This window comes from Cervus canadensis, chromosome 12 (genome assembly GCF_019320065.1).
Source record: "Cervus canadensis isolate Bull #8, Minnesota chromosome 12, ASM1932006v1, whole genome shotgun sequence".
Lineage (NCBI taxonomy): Eukaryota > Metazoa > Chordata > Mammalia > Artiodactyla > Cervidae > Cervus > Cervus canadensis.
Window position 1 is genome coordinate 45,395,580 of NC_057397.1, and position 22,217 is coordinate 45,417,796.

General features: G+C 38.4%; 1 protein-coding gene across 1 annotated transcript in view; it reads left to right on the forward strand.

Annotated features, from left to right (window-relative positions):
* EIF3H (eukaryotic translation initiation factor 3 subunit H) overlaps positions 1-20,021 on the forward strand; it is a 94,226-nt gene extending 74,205 nt beyond the window's left edge. Inside the window, exons 3-8 of the mRNA XM_043483251.1 lie at positions 4,524-4,691; positions 6,246-6,345; positions 7,590-7,739; positions 15,809-15,929; positions 17,926-18,058; positions 19,797-20,021. Coding sequence (XP_043339186.1) covers positions 4,524-4,691; positions 6,246-6,345; positions 7,590-7,739; positions 15,809-15,929; positions 17,926-18,058; positions 19,797-19,894 — 770 coding nt within the window. The 3' untranslated portion in view covers positions 19,895-20,021. The remainder of the gene's footprint in view (positions 1-4,523; positions 4,692-6,245; positions 6,346-7,589; positions 7,740-15,808; positions 15,930-17,925; positions 18,059-19,796) is intronic.
* Positions 20,022-22,217: the final 2,196 nt, after the last annotated feature.

The window sequence follows — 22,217 nt, forward strand, 5'->3', positions numbered from 1 at the left end:
TTATTTGGTTGTTTGCCAGTGTGAATCCCACATAGCATTTAAATAGAAGACTGCATATTATTTTCAGTGTTTTCATATTTGGAGACAAAAATGAGGGAAAGCCCTACAAATATGGTGGATTTTTGAAAGGAATAGTTAACTATTGGGCAGCCTGCCTCAGTTAAGACAGTTTTAGCTCTAGGCAATTTAAAATTGCCTGTTTTGCAAAGAAGATATCTGGAAAAAGTGACTGTGAATACACTGGTGCCGAACTGAACAGCTACCAGTATTGTAAACCATGCTGTCCTTTGCTTGGGAGAGGCTTAACCAATTAAGACGATTGTAGAGGTTGAAGAGATTTATAAAACTTCACCTCATTTTTATAACCTTCCAAATTTTGTAGCACCACCTCAGTTGCGTCTAAGTGTAGTTTTTGTATTAGTAACTTGCGTTGGCTTAGCAGTAATTCCAGTTTGTCTTTGAAATTCATTTGCTATGCACTGTTTCTCCTCAGTTGGGAGGGTGTGTTTGCTTTTTAAATGAACAATGTTTAAAACATTCTTTCATAAACTTCTCACTACACAATTCTGAGCCTTTCTGTTGAGTATTATCATAAATTTTGAAGTATTTCCCTCTTCCAAAAGGTTTTTCCTTGCTATTCATCTTTGGGAAGTTCTCCAGAAATATTTAGCCATTAACTCAGAAGTGAGTGTCATTGGTTGAAGTTGCTGCCTGGGTTTCTGTTAAATCCGAGAACTTGAGAACAAAAATGAAAGTGTCTGTAACCCTGAACCAACTCGGCAAAGTTGCCAGTAAAGGCTTGTTTATTATTTCATTAATCTGCATTAACTCCACAGTAGGGAGCTGTGGCACTTTATATCAAGGAACTTTTGGTTTTCTTTTCCTTCTGCTGTATTTCTTTTTGCTGATTCTCTTCCTTCGGAGGTGTGAGGCAGTCCCTGGGTAGGAGGGAACCTATCTCCCTGTGTAGTCACATCTTTTCTACCCCTCTTTTAAAACGCCAGTAGGGGGTTAGGGGGTTTTAAGTGAGGATGGCTGGGAACGAGAAGGAAATAGCAGCAGTTCCCCCTCGCCAAAGCCTGTGGGCTGGGACACCCGTCCTCACAGTCCCTTCCAGTAACATGAGCCCCTCTCATCCCGGTTCACCCAGTGTCCTAGCTAAACTTGGCTTCTTGTTCACACCTCGCCTACCCACCTCCAGTGTCTCTCCCCTTCACCTCCAGCATAACTCCCGAGAGGCGTCAGCAAAGCCACTAACGCAGTGGCATTTGCCTGGGAGATTAGAATCTGGAATGACCATTCCTTATTTCCCCTGTGAAGTCTGCTGTGTCAACTCTCCCCCTTCTGTCAGAGGGATAAGTGGGCGTCAGCTGGTGTGGCAGCCCGGCTCTGTTGATTGGCGGGGGTGTTGGGAGCACAGTTTTGAGACAGTTTAGCTTTTGTAGGGTTTGATTTTGTACTTTTTGAGAACCTGGGTTGGAGGAGGAGGGGAAAACCAGGAAGGAGCCAGTGGTCATGTCTTGTGTGGATGTTAGAACAAGAACACAGACCTAAAGACTGCAGAGATAAAAATTCACTTGGCTGTTTTTGAGTTGTCTCTTGCTTGCATATAGTAGGATAAATATGACTTCTTTAAAAAAATTTTAAATTAAATCAAAGTAACTTCTTTAAGCTTTGCTTCCCTGCTACCTCAGTGATGAAGAATGTATCTGCCAGTGCAGGAGACCCATTGGTTTGCTCAAACCCTAGGTTTGATCCTTGGGTTAGGAAGACCCCTGGAAAAGGAATGGCAACCCACTCCAGTATTCTTGCCTGGGAAATCCCATGGACAGAGGACCCTGGCAGGCTACAGTCCATGGGGTGGCAAAGAGTCAGACACGACTGAGTGACTGACCACCACTTCTTTAAACTGTGCATTTATCGGAGCCTCATGTGTGTAGTTCCAGCGAGGACTGGGCCTCAGTGCACCCCAGGGTCACTTTGGAGCTCTGGCACCCCTAGCCTCACCTTTTCAGGGATCACTGGCAGTCTTTTTAGATCCTTTCTTTCCCTGTGATACCTCCAAGAAGACATTCATTTTTTTAAGTGTTTTTTAATTTAAAAAAAGAGTGGTTTAAAGTCTAAACCAGGATGAAGAATGACCTGTAACTTCATATGTTGTGTAATAGTGAAATTTCAATTCATTGTAGATTTTTTAAGACCAGTTTTATTAACTCTCCCCTGTCATTGCTCTTAACCCTTAAATTTGTATTTTCATCATATGAAAGCTCTTGTGACCTTAAAAATAAAGTTTTATTATAATGGTAAATCCATAAGGCAACAGGCTTCACTCATATCTCTTAGTCCCTTTTTTAGCTGAAATACTTCATTTTCCTTCTTATCCTTATTCAGGGGGCTTTGAGGTAGGTAAGACTCTGTATGAAGAAGGAATCTGGATGTTTGCTACCAATTGTAAAATGTTTTACTTCATGCTTCCTGAAAATGCTATTATAAAATCTGTTGTATTCAGGCTATTTGACTTATTAGTAAGATTAAAGAATATTTCTTAGAGATATGCATTTTTATTTTAATTATTAATGCCTGCTAGAGACCCGGCTTTAGTTTATAGAAAAATCATTATTTATAAGTAGCATATCCAGTGAGCAGTGTGGAGTCACAGCATTTTGACCGGGATGAGCTCTCAGATCTTTTTGGAGATGGGAAAACAGCATCGGAGAAGGACAGCAAGATGCCCCATGAGAGAAATCCCAGCGCCTACATGAGAACCTAGATTGCTAGATTCCAAGTCTTTTTTTTTACTACTATTTCAAGTTGGTGGAATCTGACTTGTGCTTGTTTTATAACTAAATTGTACACTGACAGATGTCTAAGAAGGACCCGTTTTTAAAAGCTCACCCTATACAATCGTGTTTGCACTGTCAGTTGCTTGTAATTGCTCCCTATCTCCACTTTCCTATCCCTTTAAAAGAAATACTAAATTTAGTTCTGGCTCCTGTTTTACTGGTGATATTAGAGTTTTTCGTTCATAAATTACATTTGATTAAATTTTACTAGCAAAATCAGTGATTTCATTTTAGGAGAGTTGTGAAATTTTAAAACAGAGATCATAGTAGTGGTTCTATCCCAGTTTTATGTGGTTGATAGAAATCTCTTAACTGGCTAGGAAGGGGATCTCTTATAAGCTTGAGAGTGAAAAAATTTAAGAGAAGAGATAATTGATACAGGATCACCGTATTAATTTTATACTGCTTCTTTTTGAGACCATCATGTTGTATATAAAAAGAAAAACTCAAAAAGCACTTAATTCTGAGTAGTTGATGAGTTGGCTGCCATCTTTTATCATGAAAAATATAACTTTCTTTGGGATAAGCAGATTTATAATTTCTTTACCTAGTAACAGGTGTTGAAAAGACTGTGTCCATTTGAGGAAGGTTCTTTTATACTCTTTGATCCTGAATTTTGTTTGGTGTGTAAAATCATAGCTCTGTGGCCAAGGAAATGACATTTAACCCACTTTTGCTAAAACCTGATTAAAAATGAAATGGTTGGATTTTGAGTTAAACAAGTATGTTTAAGTGCATTTATTATACAGAAATAGCTTGAATATTACACTAACTATAAAATTTTCTCCTGTTTTACATATTTGCTACTCATTATTGAGCTATATTGCTTTTTAAAATATATTATTTATTGTACTGTCAATTTGCACCGATTTTCCTGGTAATATGGCTTTGAGTTAATAATGTATGTTATAGTCATTATCAATAAAAGTTAATCCAACTGTTCAGTTCCATACATGGTGATTAGCATATAATTTATCTAATAAATAATATTGATTACTTAACGTAAAGGAACTCCCAGACAAGAAAAAATTCTTTTTAAAATTTAGCACATGCAGCAGGGGGCACCAGACGAAGGCAAAAATGAATTCTTATATTTTTAATCAGCTGCAGCTTGTGTCCTATTCATAGTTAAATCATGTGGTAGTTAAAGGTTTCCCCGTTTTAGTTTTCTTGATGGTTTTAACTTCTCAGTTCTAAAAGCTTTGTTGAAGACACTGATAACTACTCTCAACTTATTCATTCAAACAAAACTTCTTACAGCCAACCAATTTAATAATTTATCGATTTCTCCTTAAAAGAGACCACATTTAATAAATAATTACTTGTTTGCAATAAAGCTTATTATTATTATTTTTAATATTACTATTACTGTTATTACTATTATACTGTAATAATATATTGTTACTAATATACTATACTATTATTACTATTAATATTATTATCATTTTTAATACTGTTTCTACAAAATGTTTTTTGGTTAAGAGAAAAGAAATGCCCTAATGATTTGAAAGCTTAGTTTGTTTGCTTTATGTGTAAAGTGAATTAATTTAAAAATCTGGAAAAATGTTCCCTTTAGATAAGAAATAGCTGTATAGAAATTTGTTTCCAAAAGGCTTGTTTTTTCATATAGGTGATGTTATTAGACAGTTGTTCTTTTGTCCCCTTGTGCCCATCATCTAGTCCAGTATCAGATGGAGATGATGCGGAGCCTGCGCCATGTGAACATCGACCACCTCCACGTGGGCTGGTACCAGTCCACGTACTACGGCTCATTCGTCACCCGGGCCCTTCTGGATTCTCAGTTCAGTTACCAGCATGCCATTGAAGAGTCTGTCGTTCTCATTTACGGTTAGTAGGAGTTTCCTTTATTATTCTTTTCTTCCCTTAATATTATTGCTACTACTATTTTTGCTTTCTGTCTTTTTGCCTCTCAGCGCAGCCTGGCAGGCCTTCCCGAGTAAATACCAACCCTGTTTCTGCAGCAGCCTCAGCAGCAGCTAAGTCTAGACAGGGTTTCCTTCTTTCTGTTTATTTTTCTTGCTATCAGAGCCCTGATGTGTACATTTTGGAATGCTGGAGTAGCTGCTTCATTTTTATTCCTCCATCTCCCCTCCCTCATTTCAAGGGGCTGGTGGAACTAGACCAGATGTCTAACAAACCCCGATTGCTAGAGTGTCTGGCTCTGTACGTGACTGACCAATCATAACATAGTGTGCCAAGTTTTTTTTTTTATACCTCTGACAGCAGCGTACAAAACCTGGACTGTTTCTCAGCACAAAGATTTTTTTCTTTTCAGCCTATTTAATGGTGTTTCCTCAAGCTCTCCAGACCAGATGTTCTGTGCTGTATCAGAACTGTAGGCAATTTAACAGCTTTATAGCCTTCCCCCTCCCCAAACACTCACAGTTTGCCATATCTGGCAGACTTGCATATAGTTTCCAGCTGAGAAGTAAATGTAACGTCCTGAGTATCTGTCAGAAAAAATACTAATGAATACGATCAATCTTATGAGCTGCCCCCAAATTGTTTCAGTATGTTAACAATTGGATTACAGTAAAGAACAAGTTGTTAAAGTGTACTTATATTGGCTGGAAACATTGCATCATCAGACCTTGATGAATTTTCCACTTGTTTCAATCTATTTTGGTTTTCATTTTATCACCTATTGCTAAAAGTTTCACTGTGTTAAGTTTCAGGCAACATGAATGTTAACACAGGTTTTAGGCGAATATTGGCATGCCGGAGCCGTTATCATGCAGCAAGTGCTAAGCTCCCTTACTCTTGGAGTGTTTAAGCAGTTAGTTTTGACAAAATTAGTTTCTCTAAAACTAAAAAGACACTTGTGATTGCACCTTGACTTTAGTGGTTTTCTTTTTAAAATTTGCTTTAACTAAAAATTGTGAACAATGATTATTAGGATGGGTAAATTGTTTGCAGGGCCATTCACTTAAATTAGGGACAAAGGAAATACACAAGTGCATCCAGTGAGTTTTCATATTTAATATTCATTAGTATTTTTCTTTTAATTATGCAAGATGTATATAAGATGTATGGAACATATGCTGTATTTAATTTTTGTCAACATTGCTGGTTCCAGTTGAGTAGATTTGAAAATAACTGTATTTTGTATCTTATAACTTCAGGAGGAAGTTATTCTGCCTAGCATAAGTAGGGTGATAGTTTTTTGCCTTTTCACTTACCGTTTGCTGTATTGCTTTGACTCTGCTTCACATTGTGCTCTGATCTTCATTTATTTTTATTTTATTCTTCATTTATGTTTATTTTGATCTTCATTTTGCCAAGATTGTACAATAATTAACAGAACGTGCTCAGAACCAGTGTCATTTGAGCACTGGTAGTGACAAAGTTCTTAGTAATTTCTTTCTCTTTTCTTTATTTGAGATCCCATAAAAACTGCCCAAGGGTCTCTCTCACTAAAGGCATACAGACTGACTCCTAAATTGATGGAAGTTTGTAAAGAAAAGGATTTTTCTCCTGAAGCGTAAGTTTTTGGGGGCCTGTAAGGCATATGTTAAGGACTGGGTATTTTTCTTTTAAGATACTAGTTTGCCACATGCATTGAGTCCTCGGTGGTGGCGCGGTGATGCTTCTGCCGTGTGGACGGTGGAAGTGTCTGCATGGCTGAGTGCCCCTTGATCTCTCCCTTTCCATTTTAAACTGTTCTTTATGGAATGTCTCATCTGTTGTTCTCACCATGGGTGAATGCAGCTAGAGTGAGAATTAATTAGCTACTGGATTTGAAGAAATACATGATTAAATAAAAGGAGATGGGATGAGTGTTCAGTGGCTGTCAGGTTGTAAGCTCTGTGTCAGAACAGTTGTGAGCCGTTTGTCTCATTTTCTGACCTACTGTTTCTTTGTGGGGGACGGGGTGTGAAAAGATACAATGTCTTAAGGGTTTAGTAAGGAGTGTGGCTTTTGGGAAATTTTATGGGTGACAGGAATGCAGAGAACTAATTATTAAAGCTGTTTTGCGATCCTGCATAATGGCACTGGGATATTTACATTAAAATTTTTTAAAATTCAGAATTCTTTCATTTTCTGTTAATTATAGGAATATGTATTTCTTAATAAATTAAACTTAGTGGCTTTGACTTCATTTGGGACAGACAGTTCATGACTAATTTCCCATTTGGCTCCTAAAGAAATTAAGATACAAAGAATTTTAAAAGAAAAGCTAACTCATGAACATCTCCTGGGTATGGTAATTATAATTAAACTGTGAGAAGTTGCATTCTTGCTGTGTTTTCAACCATTGTGTGTGGAATAGCCTGTGAGTGTCCTGCTCGTTGTTAATCTCTTGAGTTCAGTTGGTTTTTAAAGTGAACTTTCTGAGAATGAGAGTATTTCTCTTTTCTAGCTGTTTATTTTAAATATTTTAGATATAGATTATATAGCATAATTTCTTATGACATTTGCATTTTTTAGTATGTGAAATTTCAGAGATACCTGATTATGAAGAAAGAATTGTCTCTTTGGCTGAGAGTCTTATTTTCTGGTCTTATAGCTCCAACTCAGATCATTTTCCGAATTGTTCAAATTACTCAACTTGTGCTTGATTCTGTAAATCTCTAGTTTCTCTCCCTCTTTTAAAGATTGCTAATGAAACAAACAAAAACTCTGAAGAGGACCTGTAATTAGGAAAAATGTAAAATGTATGAAATAGTCACTTTAACACTTACTTCTGACCACCAGACTATAAAGTATTTTTAACATGCTTTGCAGATTGAAAAAGGGAAATATCACCTTTGAGCACATGTTTGAAGAAGTGCCGATTGTAATTAAAAATTCACATCTGATCAACGTTCTAATGTGGGAGCTGGAGAAGAAGTCAGCTGTAGCAGACAAACATGAATTGCTCAGTCTTGCTAGCAGGTAAGCAACTCTGTCTCATGAAAAGTCCCTTTTTTAAAAAAATCACTTTATGCAAAAGATTTTTAACTTAGACTTTACCTGTGAAACAAGGAGGGGGAAATGACTTAAACATGTTGGGAGGTTCTTAAGACATAGTAACAGCACGTAGTCTTGTGCAGCTCTGCTCAAATCCCAGGAAGAACACCATGCAAGTGAAAGTGTTAGTCTCTTAATTGTGTCGGACTCTTGGCGACCCCATGGACTGTAGCCTCCAGGCTCCTCAGTCCATGGGATTCTCCAGGCAAGAATACTGGAGTGGGTTGCCATGCCTTCCTCCAGGGAATCTTCCCGACTCAGGGATTGAACCCAGGTCTCTGGCATTGCAGGCATACTCTTTACTGTTTGAGCCACGAAGGAAGCCCAGAAGAGCACCATGGTTATTGATAAAGTGAGATGAGGCTTGAATACTAATTACCTCTTGTCATTATAGGAACCTCAGCTGCCTTGCTGTGTCATTTTTGCTTTGAGATGGTAAATGCCCATGGAGGAGGGGTTTTTGATGTGGCTCAGCCTTATTTATTGTACACTGACATTAGAGGCTATGGTATTAATGTCTGGATACTTAATAATGCTTAGGAGAAAACCAGAAATGCTTGTTTGTTTTACTGTGGCACTCGCCATTGTTCAGATGTAGACTGTTTAGCAGTAAACTTTCCACTTGAATTTTCAACCAGAATTAGAATTTTCTGAACCTGACACTGGCTTTTGCTCTCTTAGACAGTAGTGACATAATTTGCCCCATCCTGACTGCCTTAGCTATCTAGTTGCTAAGATACTATTTATTATATTGGTAAAATGCTGACTGAGGTGTGCCTAAACAGGGTATTTCCTTTACGGAATTAATGTTTCATTTCCCCTCATTTATTGCTTTTAACAGAAATATGTACAGAGTCAAGTGTGTATATATATATATATATATAGCTCCTCCTAAATGCTCTTTAAGCTTGTTGCTAGTGATTGTTCTTTGTGGTGGGAAGAAGCTAACAGCAGGTAGGTGTAGTAAACTATGAATATGCAGTTGCTGAATGGCTGAGAAAAACAAGATGTGTTTTCTTGAAGCAACCAGCTTGGAACAGAAGCTCAGGTATTCATCAGATTTTTAGTTACACCACATAGAAGCTTTACAAAAGAATGTACAGGCTTTGTGCTTCTTCATTGTAAGACAAGTGGGGATAAACCCGGAAGGACCAGTGTACCCAGTGCTCTTGTCCATGCACCAGGACGGGTGGGGCTGTGGTTCAAGAACCACCTTCCATTGCATGAACTCATCACAGAGACCATTAGAAAGTCTTTACAGGGGAGGGAGATGGAAACTGGATGGTAAACGGAGTGCTAGGTAATACAGCCAGGTTGCAAGGCTCATTTGGCACTAAAGAGTGTACTGTTTGACTGCAAACATACATTCATAATAGTCCTTTAATTTGTCTCTTTTAGAAGGTCATATTTTTCTTCATTGCTTTCACAAACACACTCGGCACACCTGTATTTAAAGCACTGAGCTAAGAACCTTTTTCAACATGCAAGGTTACAATTTTATGTATTAAGTATATAGTTATATAATAATTTTAAATTTACTATGTGAAAGCTTTTGCTTATATAATTTATGTCTTCACCTTTTCCCAAGCTTCCTTTATTGATCATACATACAAATACAGCCCTTCTCTGCTTTCCCATTACCGGTGAGCTGGTCTGCAATGTCTGTCTATCCAAAGCAGCATTTATAATAGCCAAGAAACTGTTCCTAGTTCGCCATAGCAACTAAGATCAGGACAAATATTTATTTTATTCTAGTTTTTATCTTCTGTATTTTATGTGAAATAGGAAAAGGCCTTTGCTTTCCATGTGAAACTGTTTTAAAGGGTAAATTGGTGTTCCTTTGGGGAGAAAAAAAGAAGCAACCTTGAAGCTGTGCTTATATTAATAGACTGCTACATTGACCCGAATTGATAATACTAATTTAAAACACTGAAATAAATGTAACCTTCATGCCTCTCAAATTTTAATTTCTAACATTAGTAGCACGATGATGTTAATCATCATTTGCCATACAATTTTTTTTCTAGGAAACTGCCTCAGAAATCATTCTGAAGTAGCTCCTTAAACATTTTGCTTGGTCTTGCTTTTCACAACCCATATGTGTGTATCAGTTTTTTGATTTACCTGATAAATTTGCTCTATGCTATGAATAAAACATATACTACATTCCCTTTCATTTGAAAAATTCTGATTCTTAACTTTATTAGATGGAAGTTTTGGTATGGTTATTTCATAACAGCCTTGATTAATTTTTAAAAATGTGTTACACAAGCCTTCAGTTTTTCACACATGGAAAAAAATTCTATTTTTATTTCCTCTTTAAAAAAATAAACTAAGTGTGGGCATCATACCTGAAGGATAATAAGGACAAATGGACACTGCAGCCAGAGCAAGCTTATCACTGTGCGTCTTGGTTCACATCTGTTTAAGTTATCTGTTTCCAGTTCTTTGTTTCCTGGGCAATAAAAGAAAAGACTATATTATTGAAACTCTGAACAGTAACTCTGTTTCAGTATTCTGGTTGCACTGGTACTGAAAAGATCCCCATAAAGTTGCTCTTGGTAATGTACCTGATTCCCTGTGAACGTTATCTGTGAAACAGTTCTGTATTATTGTTAGTTTCTTTTGCCCTTCAAGACCTGAACTGTGCAGATTTTCAAGTATTTCTTGCTGGTTAGATTTCTGAAGAGCATTATGGTAATAGAATGTTATGAAATGTTGACAGTCGACGTACCTGTGCTTGTTCTCTTCCACTATAACACACGCCTATATAACACGTGACCTTAGTACTTTACATGAAAGTTTTTGGTGGTGAGGGGAGCCCTATTCTGGTAGTACCTTTCTTGTTGCTGAAGTCAGTGCAGTCAGACCCCCGGATACAAGATCTGGAAACAAATACTAGGTCTTTCTCTGCAGTGACAGTTATTCTCCTCAGTGGCTTTTTCCTGTGTCTCTGTTCTCCTCCATCACCCAGCCAAGGATTGGGGCTGACCTTGCCCTTCTCTGAATTTCTTTGCACTTCAGGATATAAATGACTTATTTAGCAAATAATCCTGTAGTGAATTACAGTATTTCATACAGTTTTTGGGCCTCAATTCTTTCACTGGTGAACGTGAGAGTTCAGGGTCTCCATGAGGTCTCATCCAGTCTCTCTTTTTCTGCACCCTTTTTCCTGAGTTATCTCCTGTTCCTTTCTGTACTGGTTCTTTTCTATTACATTTGTTGACTGGCTTTCCCCATTTAAAAAAAAAAAAAAAAGTTTTTTTTTTTTAATACTCGACTGTTGAGAAAAATTGAAAGAATGATAAATCATACAATAAATATGCATAAACCTTTACTTTGCACATTTACCTTTGCACCCACTCTCTTTGTAGACATAAATGGGTTTCTTCCCTGAACCATTTGAAAGTAAATTACAGACCTGATACTTAACCTGTAAATGCTTGAATGTGCATCTCCTAAGAATAAGTAAGGAGGTTTAAACTTAAGTTCCAGAAAGAACATCTTTTGACCTTGTATCAGTTTATCCATTTCCTTTCACCATTTACTCCATCTTTTCCTTTTTTTCTTTTTAATAGGATTTTCTGCATGTCGCTGTCTGTATTTACTCATTTCCCACTTATCCTAAGCACTCAGTGTTCCATATATTCCGTGACAAGAGTTTTTGCTCAAGCCACACATTATCACGATATTGCTGGATATGGTAGACTCTTAAGCATTTAATGTGTTGATAATAGCTTCTTCCTGAAATATTTTGAGTCTAGGATTCTACTGCTGAGTTACTTGTCATTTTCCACAGTCAGCCTTCCTCTGCTTATCCCTAAATATGTGTTCCTTGGGGTCTGTCTTCTTGTATGTGATTCCTGGCGTGATCTCATCTACATCCTTGTCCTTGGCTACCTTTGGTCAGGGCCTCATTATTTCTTTTCCTGATTACTTTCACAGTCTCTTAATTTCCTGCTTCTGACCTTTTCCTCTTTCATTGCAGTTATCTTGCTAAAACTAAAATGTATGATCACATTACTCCTTTGCTTAGAATTTTTGGCAGAGTCCCCTTTGTCCTTAGAATAGAATCCAGACTTCTGGCCCTAGCTTCCAGGAGTCTTTGCTGCGTGACTGTTTGCCTCTTCAGGTTCACTGCTCTCTTTTTTCCCCATCTTGCCCTTTTCCCGAGCTTCTGATGTACTGAGTTACTTGTGGTTCTGCAGATGTGTCAGACTTATGCAGTGCCTCTGAACAGGCTTCCCACACACGGTATCTGAAGTGTCCCTCCCCATATTCCTTGTCTTCAACTCCCATCTCCACCTCCTTCAAAAACTCAAAATTCAGCTTCATATAATCTGGAGAGTCTTCACCTGATCCTACCAAACTATATCTTATGCTTCTCTTCTATTATAGTCTACCACCACTGTGTTGTTCCTTTCTTCTAAGTAGAATGTTTTGAGTGTGACTGGGAAAGTAAGTATATACTCAGTAATGTATGTTGAAAGAATGCATGTGAGAGGACACAGTATTGTTAAATTTCAGAAGTTATTTGGAAAGCAGTGTCAATAATCAGTCAATCTGGACATTTGATGAGATATTGGGGAAAAAATATTTTTATTCCTCAACTTGCACTAATCAGCTCAAATTACAGATGAATTAAAATCAGCCTATTAAGAAATTGGAAAAAAAGAGTGAATACTTAATCTGATTTACAAAGAAGAAATGTCTGAAAGTTAAAGCTGATTCACAAAATTATAAGAAGATAAATATGAAATAAGATTTAATTTGCAAAAACACTTGATTTTTAGGTTAAGTCATTAGGCCAAGCTACTATATCGAGTTAAGGTAGGTAGTGCCAGACCTAGAATTAAAAGATTATTAATTTACACAGACCCACAGAGACCAGATCTATGCTCTTTCTACTATTTAAGATGAGTCAAAGCTTTCTTTTCTTTTTTTTTTAGGTTACAGATGGAATCCATATAGAATTCATGTTTTAGCTGGCTTTAGTTTTACTCATTCCCAGGATTCCCATTCTGTTTCTTCCTCAGTCTCTTTTCCCTCTAAGTGCTGTAACCAACCACTCAGCTGCTCAGGCCAGGAAACTGGGAGTCACCCTTGATTCCTCTCTCAGTTCTGCCCATTTTCCTCCATGCTAACTGCCACTGGGCTAGTCCATGCCACTACTGCTGCTGTCTAACCACAGTAGATTCTGTGTGTGTGTACGCAGTTTTAAAAGTAGAGATAAAATTCACAGAAAATGAAGGCACCATTTTAACCATTTTTAAAAAATACATTTTAATATATTTGCAGTATTGTGCAGTCAATACCAATTCTCATCCTCCATCCCCTTGCAGTCACTTGTTACTTTCTGTCTCCGTGGATTTGCCTCTTCTGGACATTTCATACAAATAGAACCATATTATAGGTGGCCTTTTGTGTCTGGTTTCTTTCACTTAGTGCAATGCCTTTAAGTTTCATTCATGGATAAATACTTCATTCTCTTTATGATGCAGTAGTATTCCATCATATGGATGTATCACAATTTATTTATCCTTTTCTTTTTTTGTTCCCACTTTGTGGCTGTTTTGAATAATGCAGGTATTAACATACACATACAAGGTTTTGTACGAACATGATTTTTCAGTTCTTTTGAGTGTGTGTACACACACACACACACACACACACACACACACACCCAGGAGTAGAATTGCTGGGTCATGTGACAACTTTGTGTTTAACTCTTCGAGGTACCACCAAACTTATTTCCACAGTGGCAGCACCGTTTTACATTCTCACAACAAATGTATGAACATTCTAATTTTTCTTCATTCTTTCTAGCACTTCCATCAGTTCAGTTCAGTCTCTTAGTCATGTCCGACTCTTTGCGACCGCATGGACTACAGCCCACCAGGCCTCCCTGTCCATCACCAACTCCCGGAGTTTACTCAAACTCAAGTCCATTGAGTCGGTGATGCTGTCCAACCATCTCATCCTCTGTTGTCCCCTTCTCCTCCCACCTTCAGTCTTTCCCAGCATCGGGGTCTTTTCCAATGAGTCAGTTCTTTGCATCACGTGGACAACATTGGACTTTTAGCTTCAGCATCATTCCTTCCAATGAATATTCAGGACTGATTTCCTTTAGGATGGACTGGTTAGATCTCCTTGCAGTCCAAGGGACTCTCAAGAGTCTTCTCCAACACCATAGTTCAGAAGATCAATTCTTCGGCGCTCAACTTTATTTATAGTCCAACTCTCACATCCATACATGACTACTAGAAAAACCAGAGCTTTGACTAGATGGACCTTTGTTGGCAAAATAATGTCTCTGCTTTTTAATATGCTGTCTAGGTTGGTCATAACTTTTCTTCCAAGGAGTAAGCGTCTTTTAATTTCATGGCTGCAGTCACCATCTGCAGTGGTTTTGGAGCCCAGAAAAATAAAGTCTGACACTTTCCTTTGTTTCCGATCTATTTGCCATGAAGTGATGGGGGCAGGAGGAGAAGGGGACGGCAGAGGATGAGATGGCTGGATGGCATCACCAACTCGATGGACATGAGTTTGAGTAAACTCCGAGAGTTGGTGATGGACTGGGAGGCCTGGCATGCTGCGATTCATGGGGTCACAAAGAGTCGGACACGACTGAGCGACTGGACTGAACTGATGGGACCAGATGCCGTGATCTTAGTTTTCTGACTCTTTGCCATCTTCTGGTTTCTACTCTCCAGTGTATTCTCTGCACAGCAGCCAGGGTGGTCATTTTAAAATTTAAGGCAGAACATGTCACCAGGGTACCGTTCATGTTAGAGTCACAGGGTCTCATTCTCACTAACTATGTTTTTGGAGTGTTGCGTGGACAGCCAACAGTACCTCATTCGTGCTTGCCTGACGTCCTTAACCTGTCTCTGTGCTCCTCCCATGCCAGGCCTCCATAGTTTAAAATCAGCCTAGTTGTTGCCCATCTCAGGCCTTCAGCACTTGTGCTTTCTTCCACCTAGAATACTTTTTCCATGGCTGATGCCTTCTAATCCTTTGCTTTCAACCTGTTATCTTTTAAAAGAAATATTCTGACCATACTATCTAAGTGTCTATCTCATCTCCTCCCTTCTTCCTGTCACCTGTAAGCTAGTGAAGACCAAGACTAGGAACGTCTCATTCACTGTTGTCTCCTTATTTGCTAATAACACTGAGGCTGGAACATAATAGTCATTTAGTAGATAGCCTTTTGGAATGAATGAATGAATGAATGAATGAATCCTGTTTGTCAGCTAGTTATTTTTAGATTACATCTATGTGTAGTGAGCCTTACCTTGGTAGGAGATGGTTGCAGGAGGAAATCAGTGAATACGATGGGCATTGTACAAACCGTTAACATCACTTTATAAGAAGATTTTGGTAAGTAAGCTACAGCAGAAATTCCTGGAGAGGAAAAGATGAAAAATGACTGTGTTCCAGATTCTAGGAAGGGCAGAGGGAAAGGAGCCCTCTTCGTCTGGCCTTGCAGAATAAATGCTGCTGGTACTCTCTCAGAACCTGCTGGGTAGAGAGAGCATGTGCCAGAAGTCTCAAGTCTCTCTGCCTGGTTCTTCCTTTCTGTGACTTCTGATCTGAATGTCTGGAGCACGTTTTGGGAGGGCCGTGGTGGGGATAAGGAAGTGCACTCAGGAGTACTGAGCTTAGGTTAAGCTTGGTTGTTCCAGAAGTACACATTTTAGATAACCCTGCTAGATACGTTCAACTGTTTACTGCTCTGACATGTGTGTGTATGCTCTGACAGGAAGAAACTGCACTATTTCAAACACCGTTGTAGTTACAGTTGTGGGTTTGATACAGAAAGTTCAGTGACATGCTGATGCACATTCTTTCCTCCACCATTGCTTTCTGGTATTTGTGTGCTTTTTTTTTTAAGCAAATGGCAGATCAACTTAACATCTCTAAACTGCTTAGAGCAGTGGCAGAGCTTTAACTTTAAAAGTTTGACATGTCAGTATCTGTACTTTATATTTCAGCAATCACTTGGGGAAGACACTCCAGTTGCTGATGGACAGAGTGGATGAGATGAGCCAAGATATAGTTAAATATAACACATACATGAGGAACACAAGTAAACAGCAGCAGCAGAAACATCAGGTTGGTATTTGGGAAAATTCAGCTAACATAGAATTCATTTCTAAGTGTGATGCTTCAAGAGTCATCTTCAAAATGATCTAAATTAACAAATCATGGTATCTGTACAGAACTCTGTATCATACTTTAAAAGATTATTCTTTATATAGTATGTTCCTAATAGATTATTTGTAAGTTGTACTTAAAAATAGCTGTCTTGAAGAGAGCTAGTATTTTAAGCTCAGATGGTAGTGCCAAGGTTATGCAAATAAGGGCTACATTTATTGAGAAAATCAGGCAGAGAGATTCTGGAGGGTCACAGCTCATTTCTTTACTAACTATAATTGGTCTACTAGTGGCTTATTGCAGTACAGTTAGCAATCTTCAGTTCATTTAAAAAACTGAGCAATTGTGATTAAGAGCAAGCAATTTTGATAGGAAATAATAGACCAACCGCTGTGAAATAAATAGTATAATACAGAAGGAGCCCTGGGATTACCTGGATGTAATACACACATCCATACTGCTCTGGCCAATCATATTTTTCTTTGTCAATGTTGCCTGAAGGCCACATGATTGATTCTCACAGTTCGTGGAATACTGTTTTGGACTATACTGCCCCAGAATATTCTTAGCATTTGGTTCATGGATGGTTGATTCCAGAATGTACATCCATGTGAGTGTTTGACTAGTCTGTTCATTACACTGTACTTTAGGTGTTGGTAACTATAGAATTCTAAGCACAACTAAGTGGTTCTGAGAGTATTTTATTTAAAAATTAATTTCAGTGTTCATATATTTACTGAAATTTAAAATATATTGTTTGAGCATACATAAAATATTAAAAAGCACATATATGTCTATAAAATACCATTTATTTTTAACTGAAAAGATGGTGATGAAGATGGTAATGGTGAATGTCTCTAGGGAGAGTAAAACCGTCTTGATCCTTTCTCCTACTGGCCCTTCCTATAGTTTAGACTCAGCTGGAAGATCAAGTTGAGACTCTGTCACCAGTGAGACAGTTGATTCTGGGAACCAATTTTAAGAGAGTTTTTTTTTTGAATTCTGATATGTCATAAATTTTTACACTTGACATTTGTTCTTAGCACCATTCATAACCCTTTTTAGATTTGTCTAACTTCTATTCTCATGCCTCATAGTAAATAGAAATCTTCGCAAGGCAAGTTACTTCCCTTCTTTAGGAATCTAAGAACTTAAAATTTTTACTCGCCTACCCTGGTTTCCCATTTCCTGACCTTTAAGGCTGTGCATGGGCTATTACTCCCTTTGCTGTTTTAGGCAGTTCACAGCTATTAGCATCTTGACTGTAATTAGAACTGTAAGTTTATAGTTGGTCTATATCTTTAGATACACTCCCACGTTTTCTGCGTTGAATCATAGAATCCAGAGTTTGAAAGTTTTTGAAGCATTATCTGAGCTAATATTCATTCTCAGCTGTGGTGCTAAAGCACAGATGATTATCTGCTGTTAAGAATAATAATAGTATTTACTATTATAATAATAGTATGTTATTACAGTGATGTTATAATAGTAACATCATCAATATTATTGTTCTTTTGGTCAGTAGAGATAAAGTTGAAAAAATTCTGCACTGTGGTTATTTCATTACTTAGTATAAGTTGGGATGAATCGTACTTGTCACACTGTTATTACCCTGTTGTCATAAATGATCAAGTTCCTTCCTTTTTTCTCACTCATCTTGAGCTTTGCCTTTGAAGCCCCCTCACATAACCAGTTTTGCTTTTCCAAATCATTAGTTATATTGGACTCTTAGAACTCAGAAAAACACTAGAGTTTATAACAAAGTTTTCTTTGACCATCGTGACCGTCACCATATTTAGCCTCTTAGAGGCAAGGATTAGGAAGGGTTGCGTTTATAAAACCGAGGTTGGAATTCAAAGCAGTGGGATTTTTGCTGATCACATAAGTGAAGGAGGTCTTATTTTTCTCCTTGGGTAGAGAATAGTAACCCAGCCATCCCCCATCTGAATTTTAGTACCAGCAGCGTCGCCAGCAGGAGAACATGCAGCGCCAGAGCCGAGGAGAACCCCCACTCCCTGAGGAGGATCTGTCCAAACTCTTCAAACCACACCAGCCCCCTGCCAGGATGGATTCTCTGCTCATTGCAGGTACTGCTGGCCCGTGCAGAGCATGGCTGGTTTTCTTTATTCTTTAGGAAGCAGACGGTGGGAGGCTCACTAACAGTAAGATAGTGTGTTTCAAATGGTTGAATGATGAACTTGAATCTGGTTCCTGTAATTTCTGAAATTTAAAGATTTGTCAGTCTTTACTATTTCTTAGGTCCTTGCAGTGCTCCACTTGGTGTTCATCTTAACACTTCTGAGGTGGGATTGTATAAACTTTCTAAAATGAGAAGGTTTTTACTGTGGATCATGTAACATGGAAACCAAGAAAAAGTGTTTATCATCTCATAATGGAAAAGATCATTTAGCTGGAACCCCTTTCTTTTGGTGCTCTAGCCTGATTGAGCCTGGCCAGAATGTGGGTGTCTGATATGAATTGTAGTTTTTGACTCGAAGAAGCATCTCCTTTACTTTGACTCGTCTTGTAGCAACATGAGTGTGACTCTGGATGGAGTTTCTCAGGGGATACCCAACGTTTAACGCTGCCTTAAGGGAGTGGAGGCCGTGTGTCCTGTGCTAGGGCCTGATGTTGAGTATATAACATTCATGCTCATACTCAGCTGTAATAGCTTATTTATGTGTAAATGTGGTTGAATACTGTTTGTTTCAGCCACCCAGTTGTCCAAGAGGTTTGTTAGTGTGAAAATCCAACTCAAAGAAAAGCTGATCCTCTACAGTTTCTCATTTCTGTTGACATATTTTTAGAACATGAGAAAATTCTAAATTCCTTAAAGCTTTTCCTTAAAGCTTAAAGAAATGTGTAACTGTCGCATCAGATCAGATCACTCGTTTGAGGACTCGGGCAGTAATGGAGCCCTCACCTCACGTGGACGCCCCACTCTGGCTCTGTCTTGGCTCTAGGGGTGCAGCAGGAGGCTGTTAATATTTCCAGAGTATGGGCTGAAAACTCCTGTAGTTGTTAACATCTGGGGCAGGGGGGTCTGGTTAGTTTGCTGTTCTTTGGTTAGTGTCTCCTTTCCACCTGACTGAGCAGAGCTAGAGGTGTTTTCTCACTTCTCTCAGTTCCAGTGTTGGTCTGATCTGCACTGTCAGTACGTTTTGATTGACAACTAACATATGCTAGTAACTGCTGATTATCTTTTAAAAAGTTGTTGTTTTTCTTCATTCTCTGTGTAACCAAGAGTGGAAGATAGCTTATCTTCAAAATAACTGACATTGTTTATTATCCCTTATGAATGAATGGAATTCTTTTTTTTTTTTTTTTTTTAATTTTTTTATTAGTTGGAGGCTAATTACTTCACAACATTTCAGTGGGTTTTGTCATACATTGATATGAATTGAATGGAATTCTTAACTCTTAAAACCATTTTTATTGATGTATATAGTTGCTGTACAATATTATGTAAGTAACAGGTGTGCAATCTAGTGATTCAGTTTTGTAAGTTTATACTCCATTTATAGTTATTATAAAATATTGGCTATATCCCTGTGTTGTATAGCCTTATAGCTTATTTTATACCTAATAGTTTGTACCTCTTATTCCCCTACCTCTGTATTACCCCTCCCCTCTTCCCTCTCTCCACTGATAACCCCTAGTGTGTTCTCTGTATCTTTGAGTCGTCTTCTTTTTTGTTATTGATTCAAAACATAATAAAATTCTGATGATTCTGTATTATGCTGAGTTTATCATGTGACTGGTATTCTAGGTCATTTTGCAATGTGTGCAACATTATGACTCTTTCTCACTTTCCCGAATGCACAGGCCAGATTAACACTTACTGCCAGAACATCAAGGAGTTCACTGCCCAGAACTTAGGCAAACTCTTCATGGCCCAGGCTCTTCAAGAATACAACAACTAAGAGGAGGACGTTTCCAGAAAAGGACATTAACATAGACTCTTGAGATCACACTGGGGCAACTCTCAGAAGAAGAACATTTGAATATTGGAAAGTCTTTCTAGCAATTAATAAAATAAAAATAAACCAATCTTGACTGCTTGCTCATTTGGTTTTAGACTATATATATATATAATATTTAGCTTCTTATTTTTGTTTTGCTTGTACCTATGTATTTCCAAAGATAAAGCAGGCTCGACCAGAAGTTTCACCAGTTCACACCTACAGGCTCCGTCACATTTGTTACCTTTTCGGTGCCACATTTCAACCACCCAGCCCAGTGCTGCTTGTCCCGCCCTGACCTCGAGGCCCTGGCACCTACTGTGAATTCTAGGACTTTGCTCCCCAGTGAGCGCGCCTGGAGCCCAGGCTTCCTGCTCCTGCCCTGGCACCCCTCATTCTCAGGCCTGGAATCGCTGGGTGTTCTTCCTGTGGCTGGCTTTTCATTTCCTCAGATGATGGTTGGCCAGACCCCCATGCTCATAGGCCATTCACTGGGCACAAGAATTTTAAAAAAAAAATCGTTTTGCTAAAGGACCATGTTTTGTATGAAAATGAAATTCATTCTGTGTGTGTGTGTGTGTGTGTGTGTGTGTGTGTGTGTGTGTGTGTGTTTGAATTGAGGACTTCATGTTTATTTTTTTATACCATAAAATGTATTAATAATTCTGCTAATAGCAAGTTTTATGAGTCGAGCAAGAGGAATTGAGAAATAAGTACTACATTGGGAGGGAAAGGACTGTTATGATAATTTTTTGTTTGAAAGAAAATTTTTAAAAATCCTGTCATTTGTATAACACCAAAGTCAGTGAGGGTCACCAAGGTGGTGGAGGTATGCCTATGAGACTCTTGCTGTGATTTTCCCTTTGAAGACATGGCCCCTAGAAAGAAAGTCAAAAGGAATGGGTAACAGATAAGAAGAGAAATTTTTTTTTTTTTGGCAACACTGGGACCCTGGGATCAGCTGGGTTCCACCCTGGCTCTTTTCCCTTTAGTGTGCCCTTAGGCAGATTGGCCACTTGATATGAAGAGGTGACTCATTGGAAAAGGCCCTGATGCTGGGAAAGACTGAAGGCAAAAGGAGAAGACAGTGGCAGAGGATGAGACGGTTGGATGGCATCACTGACACAAGTCTGAACAAACTCTGGGAGGTGGTGAAGGACAGGGAAGCCTGCAGTCCATGGGGTTGCGAAGAGTTGGACACTGCTTAGCGACTGAACAACAGCATAGACAGGTTGCACCTGACTCTCCTTGTCCAGAGGAGATGAGAGAAAGAGACAGGTGTGTTACTTGCAGAGTGGTGTGAGCACTTGTGGATTTGTGGGGAGCCGTGGTAGGTGTGGAGCGGCGTCAGTGTGAGCTGTGACCAAGGGTGTGCTCCGGGGCTCTCCATTGAGGATATTGGGTTTTTCCTCACATGTAATTTGTTTTCCTAGGATCCATTCCTAGAAGCAGACTTACTGGTCAAAGGGTATATACAATTTGGAGGCTTTTTATTGCCATGTTACCTTCAGGAGCATTATACTGCTTTGCAGTCCTTCCATGGTGATTCCTTATTTGAGTGAGCGTGTATTTGAGTTTGACTGTTAGGCAGAGGGGATTATTGATAGAGCCAGTCCCTGCCTTTGTGGGTGGTAGACTGTTGGTTCTTTTCCCGAATTCTTGTTGTCTAGATTTAGAATTTCCTTGTGAATAAAAACAAAGCGGCCTTGAAGTATCAGAGAGCAAACTAAAAAGAAGGAAATTTGGTTCCAACATAGTCTTATGTCATGTTTCCCTCGTGGCATATGGTTAACAGGATTCATTCATTCATTATTGTATTTTCTAAAGATGGGAATCTTTCTGAAATTCTGTATGACTATTTAGGTGCCCATAACTCAGTAATATGTGAGCATATACTTAACAGAAGATTTCAGTAGTTTTTGAGTTAGGAATTACTGTAGTGGGAAAAACTGTTTAGGAAAACATGTCAATGGAAATTAAATCTCTGCAGTATGTAGTGTTAGGGAGTAGCTTCTGTTCGGCATTTGATTGGAGTGCTATATTCTGACATTTTTCAGGAACAAATACATGTGGTTCATCTTCTATAAATATTTGCAGTTTCTTCAAGTTGAAATGAAAAAAGCTCATAAACTGAGTACCAGGTCTAATAAATCATTCACTTACCCAAGAACAAAAAGAACAGAAAAAGCTAACATGTTAATCAATGGAAAATTAAATGTTATAAGCTAAGAAAAGCAAAAGCTGTTTGATATTAACCCCATAATCACAGATAATGTTTTATAAG